Source organism: Calonectris borealis, chromosome 7, assembly GCF_964195595.1.
Source record: "Calonectris borealis chromosome 7, bCalBor7.hap1.2, whole genome shotgun sequence".
Lineage (NCBI taxonomy): Eukaryota > Metazoa > Chordata > Aves > Procellariiformes > Procellariidae > Calonectris > Calonectris borealis.
The window spans coordinates 24,033,858-24,046,850 of NC_134318.1; the positions used below are offsets into that span (position 1 = coordinate 24,033,858).

Sequence of the window (12,993 nt, forward strand, 5' to 3'; positions counted from 1 at the left end):
AAAAATAGCCTAAATTCAGGCATCCTTAAATGTTTTAACTAGCTGAATCCTGACCTAAGCTCAAACACTGCACCTTGCTTGCTGGCTGCCGTGTTTGCCCAAAAAAGTAAAGAAATGGGACTTTACCAGGTTGTTAAACCAGCCACAAACAGCTGCTTTGCCCAAAGTTCAGAAGTTGCCATCATACCTATACAAGGGATAGCCAGATCAGTACAGTGCTGCTGTTTCAATCCAGTCCCAGTAGTGATCTGCACCTTGAACGCTTGGTGTAGATACAGCTTTTCCAGCTTGAAACATTACACTGCCCAAGTACTAGTATTATGGCCAGGAGAGATGAGGATCTTCACAAGGGTTTCAGAGACAGTGACAGTCACTATTCTTTTTTAATCAGTGGCACTGAGTTGTTTTTGTAACAGTGACTCCATCTAGGAAAATAATTGCTGAGATTACATCATGATCTCCATGTTTATTGTTACCCTACTCACTTCTCAGCAAATGTTCTCAGTTTACAAAGGACAAGATGTTTCTTCAGACCTCTGCCCATGAGATCTGAAAGCCAAGCTTCCTCCTAGTTCAGGCACCACCACCAATAAATAGTGATAAATATTGTGCCACTGGAATTTAGTCAAGAGCCCGGTTGATGAGTGAGCCAGCACATAATCACAATCTCCCACGGCTGTGTTGGCTTTGCACAGTTAAGAGTACCACAGAAGCAGTAAAATTGTAATTTAACCTCTGAGCAAAGAGAACTGAGTACACATCTCTGCAATGAGGATGTCCTTTTACATCTGGCTGCAACCAGACATAACATTGGGGGTTTTTTCCTTTGCTTTTACTTTTTTTTACTCGAACATCTTTAACACACCACAAAAAGCTCTGATTGGTACAGGCTTGTCCCTGAACTAACAACTGTCCTTCCTCAGGTAAGGTGTAGGAGACCGTCCCAGTGGATGAGCCCTTGTTGCTGCTTTTGCCAGTGTGTTTTGAATACCATAGGCTGACACAAAAATTTCCTTAGAGGAGACCCTTGCTTCAGGAAAACCTACTGTATCTACACCTATGTGCTATTTGCATTACCTCAGGACCAGGCAGTTCTCCTTGTAGGAAATGGATATATTCTTGCAAAGATTAAACAAACTAGCCTGAACCTCGGGGGTCTCCACAGCAAAAGGGCAGCAGCAACGCACATTCACCATAGCTGAGCTTTCCTTTAGCATCTCCTGACTCTGGTTCATACATGGAAGCAAAAAGACATTTTGTCTTCTGCCCCTTACCATTCCAGCTGTCCACCTTTCCTCTCCTTTACAACAGGGACAGTGAAAAGGATGGCCTTTCAAACCTCTGCTGCATTAGTTCCCAGTCCACCAGACTGACGTCTGTCTATACTTGTTGGCAGTAGGAAGTCATATACAGGTGGTGTGAAGGCACACATTTTCCTCTGCAGTCCTTCTGAAAGGGTGGCACAGCAGGGACGTAGACAGCAGCAGGGAAGAATTCATCCGGCACAACCCCTCTTTTTAGCCTGGAGATGTCACCCAGCCTTTGCAACGAGCAGACTGCCAGGAAACCATTGCTCGCTCAGCTGTTAGTCCCTGCTGGGGCTACCAGAGAGTGCTGGAGGTTGTAATAGTTGTTTGCTAGGCACTTAAGAGAGCCACTGAAAAAAGCCTCCTATTTAGAAGAGAGGGGAGGAGCTGCACTCCGCAAGCTACCAAACCCTCAAGGTATCTGGTTATTATCACTCTGGGATGGATACCTTGGTAAGAAATCCTGTGAATCACCCCTAAAATGGTTGTAAAACGTGAATGAACAAATAAATGAATGAATACAGCATAAGAAAGTCTTCAGATCATGCAAATAAATGTCTTTGTTTTCAAATTGCAGAGTTCACTTAAGATCAAAAAATGCTGAAGGTTGGAAACATCCCAGGACGCTACTTCTGTCGAATCTACATCACTGGACTATTTCTACCTCCTCACTAAAGATGGTCAGAAATGAAGCCAAATACAAGCATGAGAGGGAGTTCTAAAGATGAGAAGCAAAATTACATGGCAGGTATGTACCTGTACTTCCCGCTCATGTAAAGTTAAGAATCAAAACCAGGAGCGGGATGGCCTTTCATTTGTCTTCTCTTTTTTTTCTTGCTGTATTATACACAAAAATATATGTGCGGTGAGGGGAGTGAAACTCACTTTTGAAAAATGTTTGTACGAAGTAAAATGGAGAAGCTCTATTAAGCTCGTTTTATTTCTGGTGTAAATCTATTGTAGTTCTGCATAAGTCATTGGAATTGTATGGCTGGAAGGACAGAGTCAAGATTCACTATGATAACTTTGAGCCTAAAAATAGGTTGGCTGAGGTTTTTTTAAATAGAAAAGGAAGGTGAAGAGTGTTTTCATTTGAAGAAACAACTGAGCCTAAGTAACTTAGCTGATTAAGCACAGTTCCTCTGACTTTTCATATTTTGACCAGCACTGAGTCGTCATAGGGAAAAACATGCCCTTTCCAAGAGTCTCACTGAGATGGGCCACAGTGGAATCATGGATTTGGACAGCTGGAGAGGCCGAAATCTGGATCTGGATTTCATTGCTCAGTTCTACAGTGGATCTAAGCTTGAGATGGAGACAGCTTCCACCTGTATAGAAGCTGGAAGCTGCTGTAGATGTGAACCGTAGTGTTCCAGCTCATCACATGTTAATAATGCAATTGTACTAGGAAATGGAGATACAGATTAGACTTTCCTTAAGGAGTCTAAAAGGACTTTCCTTTTAGCTAGCTCTTGAATATGCTTTTAAACTGAGTCTCACTGTACTTTGGTCAGTACCCTGCTCAAGCCCTTGAATGTGAGAATAAGTATCTAAAGAGTTTACAGAGTAAACTTTAAAGAGTTTTAGTGTATAGATTTCAAGTGTAGCTGAAGGGTCTATTTTACTTATACTTGTTCCATCCAAAGATTCCCCCATCCTGTCTTCAGACTGATGTGGAGATAGATAAAAACCACAATTCTGTGGGCCCTGACTGTGCATTGTAATCAGGGATTAATGGAAGGCTGTGATATTTGATAATCGTATTGAATGGGTTACCTTTTGCTCTCAGCAGTTCTGGAACTGAAACCAAATGTTCCCTGTGCTCCCTTAGTGGGTCTGCTAGAGTCCCCTAGGCACTCCTGCCTTCTGCTGGCTAAGCTGGTATTAGCAGCCTCTTCAGTTTCAATATACCAACCACCCGTATCTGGATATGAGTGGCTAAAGGATTTTACCCCAGCAATATTTGCTTGGAACATGCTAATGCACAGTAAATCCTCTTTACCTGTCGTACCATTCTGCTTTCTCAAACATGAGTTCTGCTCAGGGTAATTGTCACAGCAAAGCTCCAGCCTGATACAAGCAGGTTCATCTCTATAGCCTTCATTTTCCACAGTCATGAACTAACAGACGAGTGAGAATAGAATCTTCTCCAATAACTTTATTTTTTACAAAATATTTTAAATTATGATTATGATCTCTTGCCAAGTAAGTTTTATCAGCTTTTCTTTCATTAAGTCAGTTTTCTCCCTTTTTATTACTAATTCTTCCTGGCCAAAAAAATGGCTTCTTACCTAAATACATGCACAGCACTTGGAAGTGTTTATGGTTGGAGGTATGGAAAGGGAAGTTCTTGAAATTTGGCTCATCCTTGTTTAAGAGCCCAAGTAAAGAATCTGAGGGGAAACCACTTTTTTTAATGGCACTTTCCAGAAATTAAACTATTACCATGAGCTACTTGAATTGACTGAAATAACAATTTTTCATGTTGTTTATTGTGTTGCTAGCATCTTGTTTAGAATACATGTAGGAGCAAATTAGTCAGTGACTGATACACCTGGAAAATGCTCTCTGTCCAATAGTATTAATGTAGAAAAATGATAATTTATAATTTTTGGCTTTGCAGAGAAAAAAGTTTCCTTCAGCTATTCTGTAAGATGAATCGATGTGCAGCAGCACCGTCTGGAGGAATCGCTTTGTGCTTGTGAATTGCAAACAGCTGGAACCACCCAGCAAAATCATCTGCCTGTTTGACACCTGAAATTAATTCTTTGGATAATTCATTCATGACTCCCATGAACAATGCAGGGAAATAAGAAACATACAGAAGGACATAGTGACTCCTCAAGTATTGGGAGTCTCCTGGATGACACAGACAGAGAGGTGAGCAGTCTCACAGACCGGGCTTTCAGAAGTTTGTGTGTGGCAGAACTCGAAGACTCTTACAATGAACCAGATCTTGCCATTTCACCTGACTTTGCCCTCCAATTCTCTGCTAAATTTCACCCAGGGACGTTAAACCATACCATCAAGAAAAGCAACATCTGTAATAAGCTAACAGCAAGAAACAATGAACATACAATATGGGCTTCAACATTCCAGCAGTTACCAAAGTGTGCTCCGGAGGAGAAGAGGATTGCTAAAAGTAACACCTTTGCCATGGAAAGGAAAAAGCTGAATTTGCCAGACCCTGGTCCAAAAAACAATAAACATGTTTCAAAAGTGTCCTCTTTGATTAAGACATTTGATAAGACTGCAGACCAAGGGTCAGGAGGTTCCCTGATAGCCCTTAAGCAGCCCGTTAAGAATAGCTTTCAAAAATGTAAATTAAATCATGGAAATGATATGGCTTGCTGGGGTGACACAGACATTTTAAGCATCCATAAGGAACTTTCTGAATTTTCTGAGGCAAGTCAAGGTAGCCACTGTCTCAGCAGCAAACATGAGCCACAGAAAAGACCTAATAAAATAGACCTGAGTTATTGTGGCTCTGATGGTTATTATCCTGTGCTGATTGAGATGTCAAAAGTAGCCAAGTCAAATTTTTCCCATTCGTCTAAAAAGGCTTTAAAAAACAGAAGTGTGAAAGTTAATGAGCCAGCAAAAAAAGGTAATTTTCTTCACAGTGAGAATAGTGCTTTTGAATCATGGAACGTGCATCATAAAAAACTGACTGAAAAGGAGGGATTTGTTGATATAAAAACAAAAATGGAAGGTCTTGCATACCTGGAAGAAGCACCATTTATTAAAGAATCCCTCACACGTGAACATAAATTACCACCTGCCAAGATCACTGTTGCTAAGAAGCAGGAGAAAGATTTTCAGATGGAGCCAACTCCACCAGAAGCTGCTTTCAGCATCCCTCTCCCAGCTGGATATGTACCCCAGGGCCCACTCCCTTCAAAAAACGAATTTCCTGCTGCTCCTCCTCCCACACCCCCCGCTAGGATCCATGCGCACCAGGGTCCTTCTCGACTACCCCCTGTCCCACAGGCGCTTCCTCTTCCACCCCCCACCCAGCAGGGCCATCCCCCAACACCCTCTACACCTGAAGCCCCTCCTGTGCCACCCCCCCCCATGCCAGCTCAGCTTTCCCCCCCTGCCATGTCCGAAACCTCCGTCTCACCCCAGTCTGTGTCCTACAGGATGGTTTCACCCTCATCCATGTCCCAGGCACGCAGCCCGCCTCCACCGAGACCCCTGGCCACCTTAACCGAAGAGGAGGCCCTCAGTCCCCAACTGGGCAATACCTGTCCACCCTGGAGGAGACAGAGGGCTACAAAAGGGGCAGCAGAGGAGAGACAGACTTCAAAGGAGAAGTCCACAGCCAGCGATGAGACGGTTTCATTGTCTGAAAAGGCGACTGGTGCTGAACCTGGTCTGGATGTGACTTCTCTGGCTAAACAGGTAAACTCCCCTGGATCGATCAGTCCCTCTTTCAACATCACTGAACTCTTAACACCCATCATACCACCAAAACAGGAGGTAGACCCTGTGGAAAGCGAGCTGATCCCGCTGACACCTCCTCCCACTGAGAGCGTGGCAGCGAGAGACCACGAGGGGAGCGCGTTTGGCGATTATACGTCTCGGGATAGTTACAAATCGAAAGCATCGAGTCTGTTATTCAACTTGAAGGATGTGCGTAAACGTGTTAAAAGCATTTATACTCCTTCTCCCCTCTTAAGGGCCTTGGAGGAGAAAAATAAAACTAGGGAAAATATACAGGAGAGAATAAAAATGAATCCCTCACTCTTGAATTTACAAGAAAAAAGTAACAAAAATATTGCAGAGAAAGATGAGTTGAGTGATATAACCTCCGTATTGTCTGGCAGTGTGCACGAAAAGCACAATAAAACTGATTTAACTGGACACTTTACAGACAATTACCTGACTTTGAGTTCACCCCAGACAACAGCGGACCTTTTATTTTACCAAACTGGAGACAACTTGCAGCAAGACAATTCAAAACATGAAGGTCTGCTTAAAAACACAAGGGGTAATGAAAACTTCCCCTTGTTCAGACATGAATCAAATGGACCCGATTTAAGGAAACGTCTGCAGTATCCAGCACTGAAATCATTCAGTGGAGACAATGCAGATACAACAGCTGGGCAGCCTGTGCAAAATCCTGGTGTCCAGGGTAAGGAAAATGAGAGACAGGCTGCTAATCAGAACAAAGAGTTTGCCTTCAAAACACTCCCAAACCAACTTTCACCAGCAGAGGATGTGCCTTACAGTGACATCCAAACCAGTATGGTGGTAACTGGCCATGAAGCACAAGGCAAAATAAGCAGTAGCTCTTCGGAGCAATCTTTCGTCTCCACGGTAGAGCAGCCACTTCAGGAGGAGCCATTTCCACCAGTGCCCCTGATGCAGAAGGCATGCCTTCAAGAAAGCCAGCGGACTAAGAGTGAAATGGGTGCAGACTGTAAAAAAAGCCGCAAGGAGAGAGGGAAAGAGGTTGGGGAAGATGAGCTGCAATATTATGCTTGTATCAGCCCTGGTACTGGTGCAGCAGAGAAAAAGGAGAGTAGGGTTACTGGGAATGAACAGAGGAGCTTGATGAAAGAGAAACTAAGGAGAGAGAAAAGGGAAGAGGCCAACAGCATGGATTCTGCTTCCGACAGCATAAGGGACATGTCCATCCCCAGGTCTGAGGAGCCACAAACACCCCCTTCAAGCTCAACCAAACCCAGTCTGTTTATGATTAAAGATAACACATTCAGGTCACCTCAGGTAATAAGGGCTGTCAAGCTGCCCCTGTTCAGGTCCTTTTCCCTGGATGATACAGTGAGCAGCAGTTATAAGGAAATGGAAAGTAGGTTTGTGCCCCCAGCAGAGCACAACAAGCAGCACCAAAACATGTTGCATGCCCAGGAGGTAGGCTGGTTGGCATCGAGGCGCAGAGGGCAACAGAACGTGAGAGATGGAGCAACTGACAGAGGGAAAGAGGCCAGTGAGCCTGGATCTACTTCAGCAACACAGGATCCCAGTCTTCTGGAAGATACAGACAGCTTTTCATTAGGGAAGCTGATGGAAGATGATGAAGAGACTTGTGCTTTGTTAAATAAAGTTGGGAAAATGAATGAGGAAAATGTCTGCAGAAGGAAAGAGAAGACCCAGACTAGGAAGGCAAGACACAGCTTAACACAGCCAAATTTAGGTCTGGAAAATGACCAAGCACAAAACAACCCCAGCTATCCTGCAGAAAGAAAGACTAATTACTTTAAGAATCATCATTTATCTAATCGCAGAGGTGGTTCTTGTGCGAAAAAAATAATCACTAGGGACACCATTTCCTCTGTGACTGGCTCCATATCTGAGGACCACACATATTCTCCTGTAACCCGTGAAGCTTTAGAGGACATCCTACATACAGAAGGTGCACCAGTTTTGTTAGACAGTCTTGCATGCTCTGCTGTTACAAGCCCCAGGTCAGGCAGCACGATGCACTCCATTGCTGCCAGTTCGTTATCAGACAAGCCAACAAGAGAGACAGAGGATGTTGTAAACCCTGCCTTGCTAAACATGGCACTAAAGAGCCAAGCTGATATGTCCGCAGAAGAGATACTTGATTCAGCACAGAGGAATCTGCCTTCTGATTCTGCAGGGGAAGCTGAGAGACTGGAGCCCAGGGGACTTGGGGAGAGAGCAGCAGGCAAGCCTCCTGCTGTGCCACCGAAAACAGAAAAGGCTCTGCGGCGGGCCAAAAAGCTGGCAAGCAGGAGAAAGAAAATGCAAGAGCAGCAGAAAAAACATCAGACTGAGCATACAGATGCTGTAGGGAGAAAGTCTTCTCATTCTGGACAGACACTAGCACCTCCCTCACCCTTGGGATATTCTCTCCATCCTGCCCCTCACTCAACTTTTACTCCCACAGAAACCAGTACAGGAAGACCCAGTGGTGCATCAGCAGTAAGCCCTTCACCCTCTTCAAGCCAGCGTAAACTTCTCCAAGACCCTGACTCTGGCCAATACTATGTAGTTGATTTACCAGCTGAAGTTAATTTAAAGACATTTTATGATCCAGAAACTGGCAAATATGTTCAAGTCTCAGTCCCTTCCTCAGAAGGGAACTTATACCAGCACCCCTCTTCAGAAATTATTAATTCTCCCTATGCCTCTTACCCTAGAGTGCTGCCTTTGCCAGCTTCATCTGTAGCAGTGCTGAAGTCACCTTCTCAGCTCTCCGAACCTACCTGGTTAATGCCGGCTGTACCAGGAGAACCAGCTGAACTATCTGAAGATGGCCAGCAGGACTACAGATACGCTGAAGCTGTGGATACCCAGCCCTATATTGAACCAGCCTCTTACCCCTACAGTCAAGATGCTGAAGAAACTCGAGTTCACTTACGAAAGGACATGAGTCCAACCCCAAATACTGACATAATATCCCTCACCGATTTAGATGATTTTGCTGCTGATGGAGTATCTTGAAAACTGAAGTAACAAAATATGCCAGCTAGTGTTTTTAAGAACCATTTGGACAGACACATGCGCACAAAAGCACATGCAGATTTGATGTTTGTACAACACTTTATGTCTGAATCTCATTGTGGTTTGGGTGGGAAGGAGAATGAAAGCTGACCACGTTGAAAGATGCAAGGTGATGATCACTCTGAAGAAGTGTGAAATTGAGTAAGCACCCAATTATCAGTGAGATGAAGGGGCAATGCCAACTAAACAAATAAATATGACAGTATGAAGCCACTGCTTGCTGCTGCTGCTGCTTTGCCATTATGATGGCTGGGATTGCCAAAGCAAGTGTCCTTTTGCCCAGATGTGTTGCATGATGTATGACACAAAGTAAAACCTATGAGACCATCCTGTCCGTCCTATGAGATCTAGGACATATGCCGCATCTACTGAACTGTCCTCACTCACTGCCTTTGAACTATATTGACAGGTAGAAAGCATATGACTACAAATATACCATAAACCCGAGATTCATTTTTTGCACACATTGATTGCCCAGATGTTATTGACACGAAGATTGTATACTGGATGCACAGCACAACAGCCTTTAAACAACCAGAATACAGTTGCAGCTGCTCTAGACTTCTCATATACTTTTGCAGTGTCCACTAACATGCTGCTGAATTCTTTATATTTCTTGATAATCTCCAAACATGTTCCCTTAGAGTCAGGGGTTGTTTATAATGCAGCTTAAAACTTCAACTTATCTTGATACTTGGCCTGAAATATTTTGGTAAGGAGCAAGGTTGAATGAAATCCCATAACGGTATTTAATTTTTTGTTAGGATGAGGAGACCTTTGCTTATTTTAATTGAAGTGCTTTTTGTTTTGTTTTGTTTTCAGGCTCCCACTGAAATACAGCGCTAACTTTTAAAACCTTAAAAACATTGTACCTAATTTTGGTCTTGTGAATTCTGTGATTTTAAAAAAAAAAGAGATAAAAAACACCCAAAGTATTAATTTCTAGAAAACTGTTTCTTTGGATTATCACTTTTCTTTAACAGATCTGTATCAAAATATCACTCATCCTTGCGTAAGCAATTTTTTATCATCATAGATAATGAGAGAACCTTGGAGGAAAGATGGAAAGATTGAATGTAATATGCCTGCTTATAAATATCTATATTGGGAGTATTGGTTTCCTTTTTCTCTGTCTCATTTTCATACTGTTTTCCCCAATTAAAACTAAAGTGCAGGAGCTCTAAGGAAGAATTATACCAGTGACTTTCAGCCTGATTCACATCTCAGGCTATTTTTACAGGACTGTTTTCAGTGAAGTGACTCTTGACTTCCTGAAAAGAAAGAGAAGAATCAGGCCATTTGCTAATAAATACAACGTGGCAATGGGACACAGGCACTGCCCCACTCTCCCAGTTTTAATATTTATGATAGAGGTTTTCGTCAGTAAATTCTTAATTTCCCAGGACCGAGGCTGCTGTCAGGACACAGACCAACACTTGGTGGTTTGGCTCCTTCCCTAACCTGAACTCAGCTCCCAGCCTTCCTCCATCCCTGGCAAGAGCTGTGCGTTCAGAACCTGTCCTGATCCCATCAGACACTTCCTTTCATCAGTGCTATTTGCTAAAACATTTTCCACAGAAGGGCTAGACAGACACTAAGGGCATCTCTTCATTGATTTCAGTGGGGTTTGGATTTGGCCTTCAATGATTTTCTGAAGTCCGTTTTACCTGTTATGCAGAGTTGTGTCAAATTTGCCATTTTGTGATTTGGCAGGGGTGGTTGCAGCAGAGGTGTGGGGTGGAAATGGAGAAGCTTGTATGGTTTGGTTTGGGTTTTGAGCACATTTAGCCAAATGCCCGTATCTGAATAAATATTTATTGTTCAATCTCCACCCTTGAAAGTTTTCAGCAGCTGACTGGATAAAGCCCTGAACAACCTGGGCTGGCCTCAGAGCTGACCCTCCTTGAGAAGAAGGTTCATCCAGACACCTCCTGAGATCTCTTGCAGCCTGAATTATCCTATGATCCTATTCTGCAAATATTAAAATTTTTAAACCAACTTTGACTTGGAACTCAGAAAATGCAATCTCCCTTGGGAAAGGGCTCATTCTGAAAAAAATAAAAAAGAATTTGAAAATCAAGAGTGTTTCAGGAACAAGGATCAATTTTCAAGTTGTTAAATTAAGGGAAATTGCTCCTATTATGAATATTTTTCCTTTTTTTTGGTCACAAGTATTTTGCTAAACTGACATGGTAACATTGATATTAAACTTCTCTGTTGCTGTCGCTGTATACAGCATAATGCCTATCCAGTATAGAGCAGAATGCCATCTACATGTTAAAATATAGATAAATAGATCTATTAAAGTTTTCCATCATACATTTAGACAGAACCTATGTAATCTGAAAGCCTAGCAGAGTGCACAAGCCATTTTTTTATTTGATATTACAAATTTAAATGCCCTTAACAGCCACAAGTCAAGAACTAGGCAGGCTCTCAGAGGACAGGATAAAAGCATGCTTTCCAAGGGGAGACTGTGGATACAAAGTATCTGTGCACAGATATAAAAGAAATGGTAATTTGATAAGCAAAATATACAACTGCATTAAAAAATAATCCTTTTTGCTTCGTTAACTGTCATTTGTTTTGTAGACGTGCATACTTCTGCAGCCTTTCTTTCAAGGGCCTTCTTAAACTCTTGCTGTGGAGAATGGGATCCTCCAATATACTACTTCTATGTATGCAAGGAAAGCAGAATGTATTTTTTACTCTACCGTGAAGGCAAACTGAAACGTGGGCATCTGAAAAGGATGAAAATTGGATACCTAATACATTTCAAGCAGGACTTCTTTATTTTGCCACTACTTTCTGTTAGCTTAAGGGAGCTGCATTCATAGCGGACTGTGCCTCTAAAGAGACACGCATCCCAGACGGACCTAGAGAATCTGTAGTTAAATGAAGCAAACAGAACTGGGAATTTTTGAAAACAAATATGAAAGTGGTTCTCATCATGTATCCAGAGCTTTCCCTAGAGCACTTTGCCACAGGGAGTGAATGATATTATAAAAGTGTTGCGCCAGGTCCCAGCCTGGTATTGACTCCATTTGAGTATGAACCCATCAGCAAACCTGTCTCTGGCCTAGACCACGCTGTTGGCCAACTTCTTGCTAGGCCATGGGAGTGTGTGTGTGTACAAACACACACGCACGCACATAAACAACCCTATATTATATTTTTTAAAAATTATACATATATATAATATACCTATAAAACTGCCATTTGCATATAAGACAGCAGTAATGCCTGTGATGGTGAACACAAATGACACCTTTTCAAATAACAAATATTTTTCTTGCTCTTTTCTGTTTGTGTTTGTTGTTTTTTTTTCCATTGCTGCTGTGGGAAACTAGGATGGAAGAGGTCCTTACTAGGCAAAATGACAGCTGTGGATTGACTTCTTTCTGTCGCAAGGCGGGTGGGGCTATGGGAAAGGTGCAATAGTAATGAAAGAAGTTGTAGGAAAGCACTGTTTGGTGATACAAATGGCAGTGACATTAAATCTTAGGTTAAAGAGGTGTTGAGGCAAACTAAGCTGAATTCTGCCTTGCCAGCAGCCAGTGATTAGGACTAAAGAACACTCTTTGCATGCACAGAAGCACAGCAGGCTGAAGGGAACAGAGGGCCATTGCTTTCGCTGCTCCCTTCTCCTGCACATGGCCTTTTTTGCATGTTGCATTTCTGGGTACCCTGAGGCTTGTTTACAGCGGGGGTTCTTCCTTGCCAGATGTGACTGAGGCTGAACCTGGCTTACCAAGTCTTTGGCTCTTGGGCCAGAACCACCCCCCTTTGAATCTCCTTCTCCTTCTGGGGTAACTGCAATGCCTTCCAGCCCAATTGTCACAGGGCAGGCTTGGACTGCCATCCTGCAGCCATGGCTCTGTCCCAAGAGCTCAAATTTCCTCATGCAAAATTCTGGATTTGTTTTAGAGAGTGCAGTTTAATTGAAATGGCCTGCATGCGTGGATTTTTATCAACTCCTCCTTGGGTGTTCAGTGCCTTCCTAAGTCACCTGTCCAAGAAAATGAGTGTCATTAGCACGTTCCATCGATGCAACTGTATTTGCAAACAAGTAATTATTTGTTAATTAATAAACAAAATAAATGGGACTTGTTTTACAATACTGGAATGACTTCTAGCCAGCTTTTTCATTGTAATTATGTCTCTTTGTAATTTTATCTCCAGTTATGTTTGC

At 42.8% G+C, this 12,993-nt stretch overlaps 1 protein-coding gene across 1 annotated transcript; it reads left to right on the forward strand.

Moving 5' to 3' along the window:
- Positions 1–4,020: 4,020 nt before the first annotated feature.
- On the forward strand, positions 4,021–11,415 carry C7H10orf71 (chromosome 7 C10orf71 homolog). Its single transcript, XM_075154622.1, has one exon. The coding sequence runs from the start codon at positions 4,107–4,109 to the stop codon at positions 8,739–8,741; it is 4,635 nt and encodes a 1,544-aa protein (XP_075010723.1). The 5' UTR covers positions 4,021–4,106; the 3' UTR covers positions 8,742–11,415.
- The last annotated feature ends 1,578 nt before the right edge of the window (positions 11,416–12,993 follow it).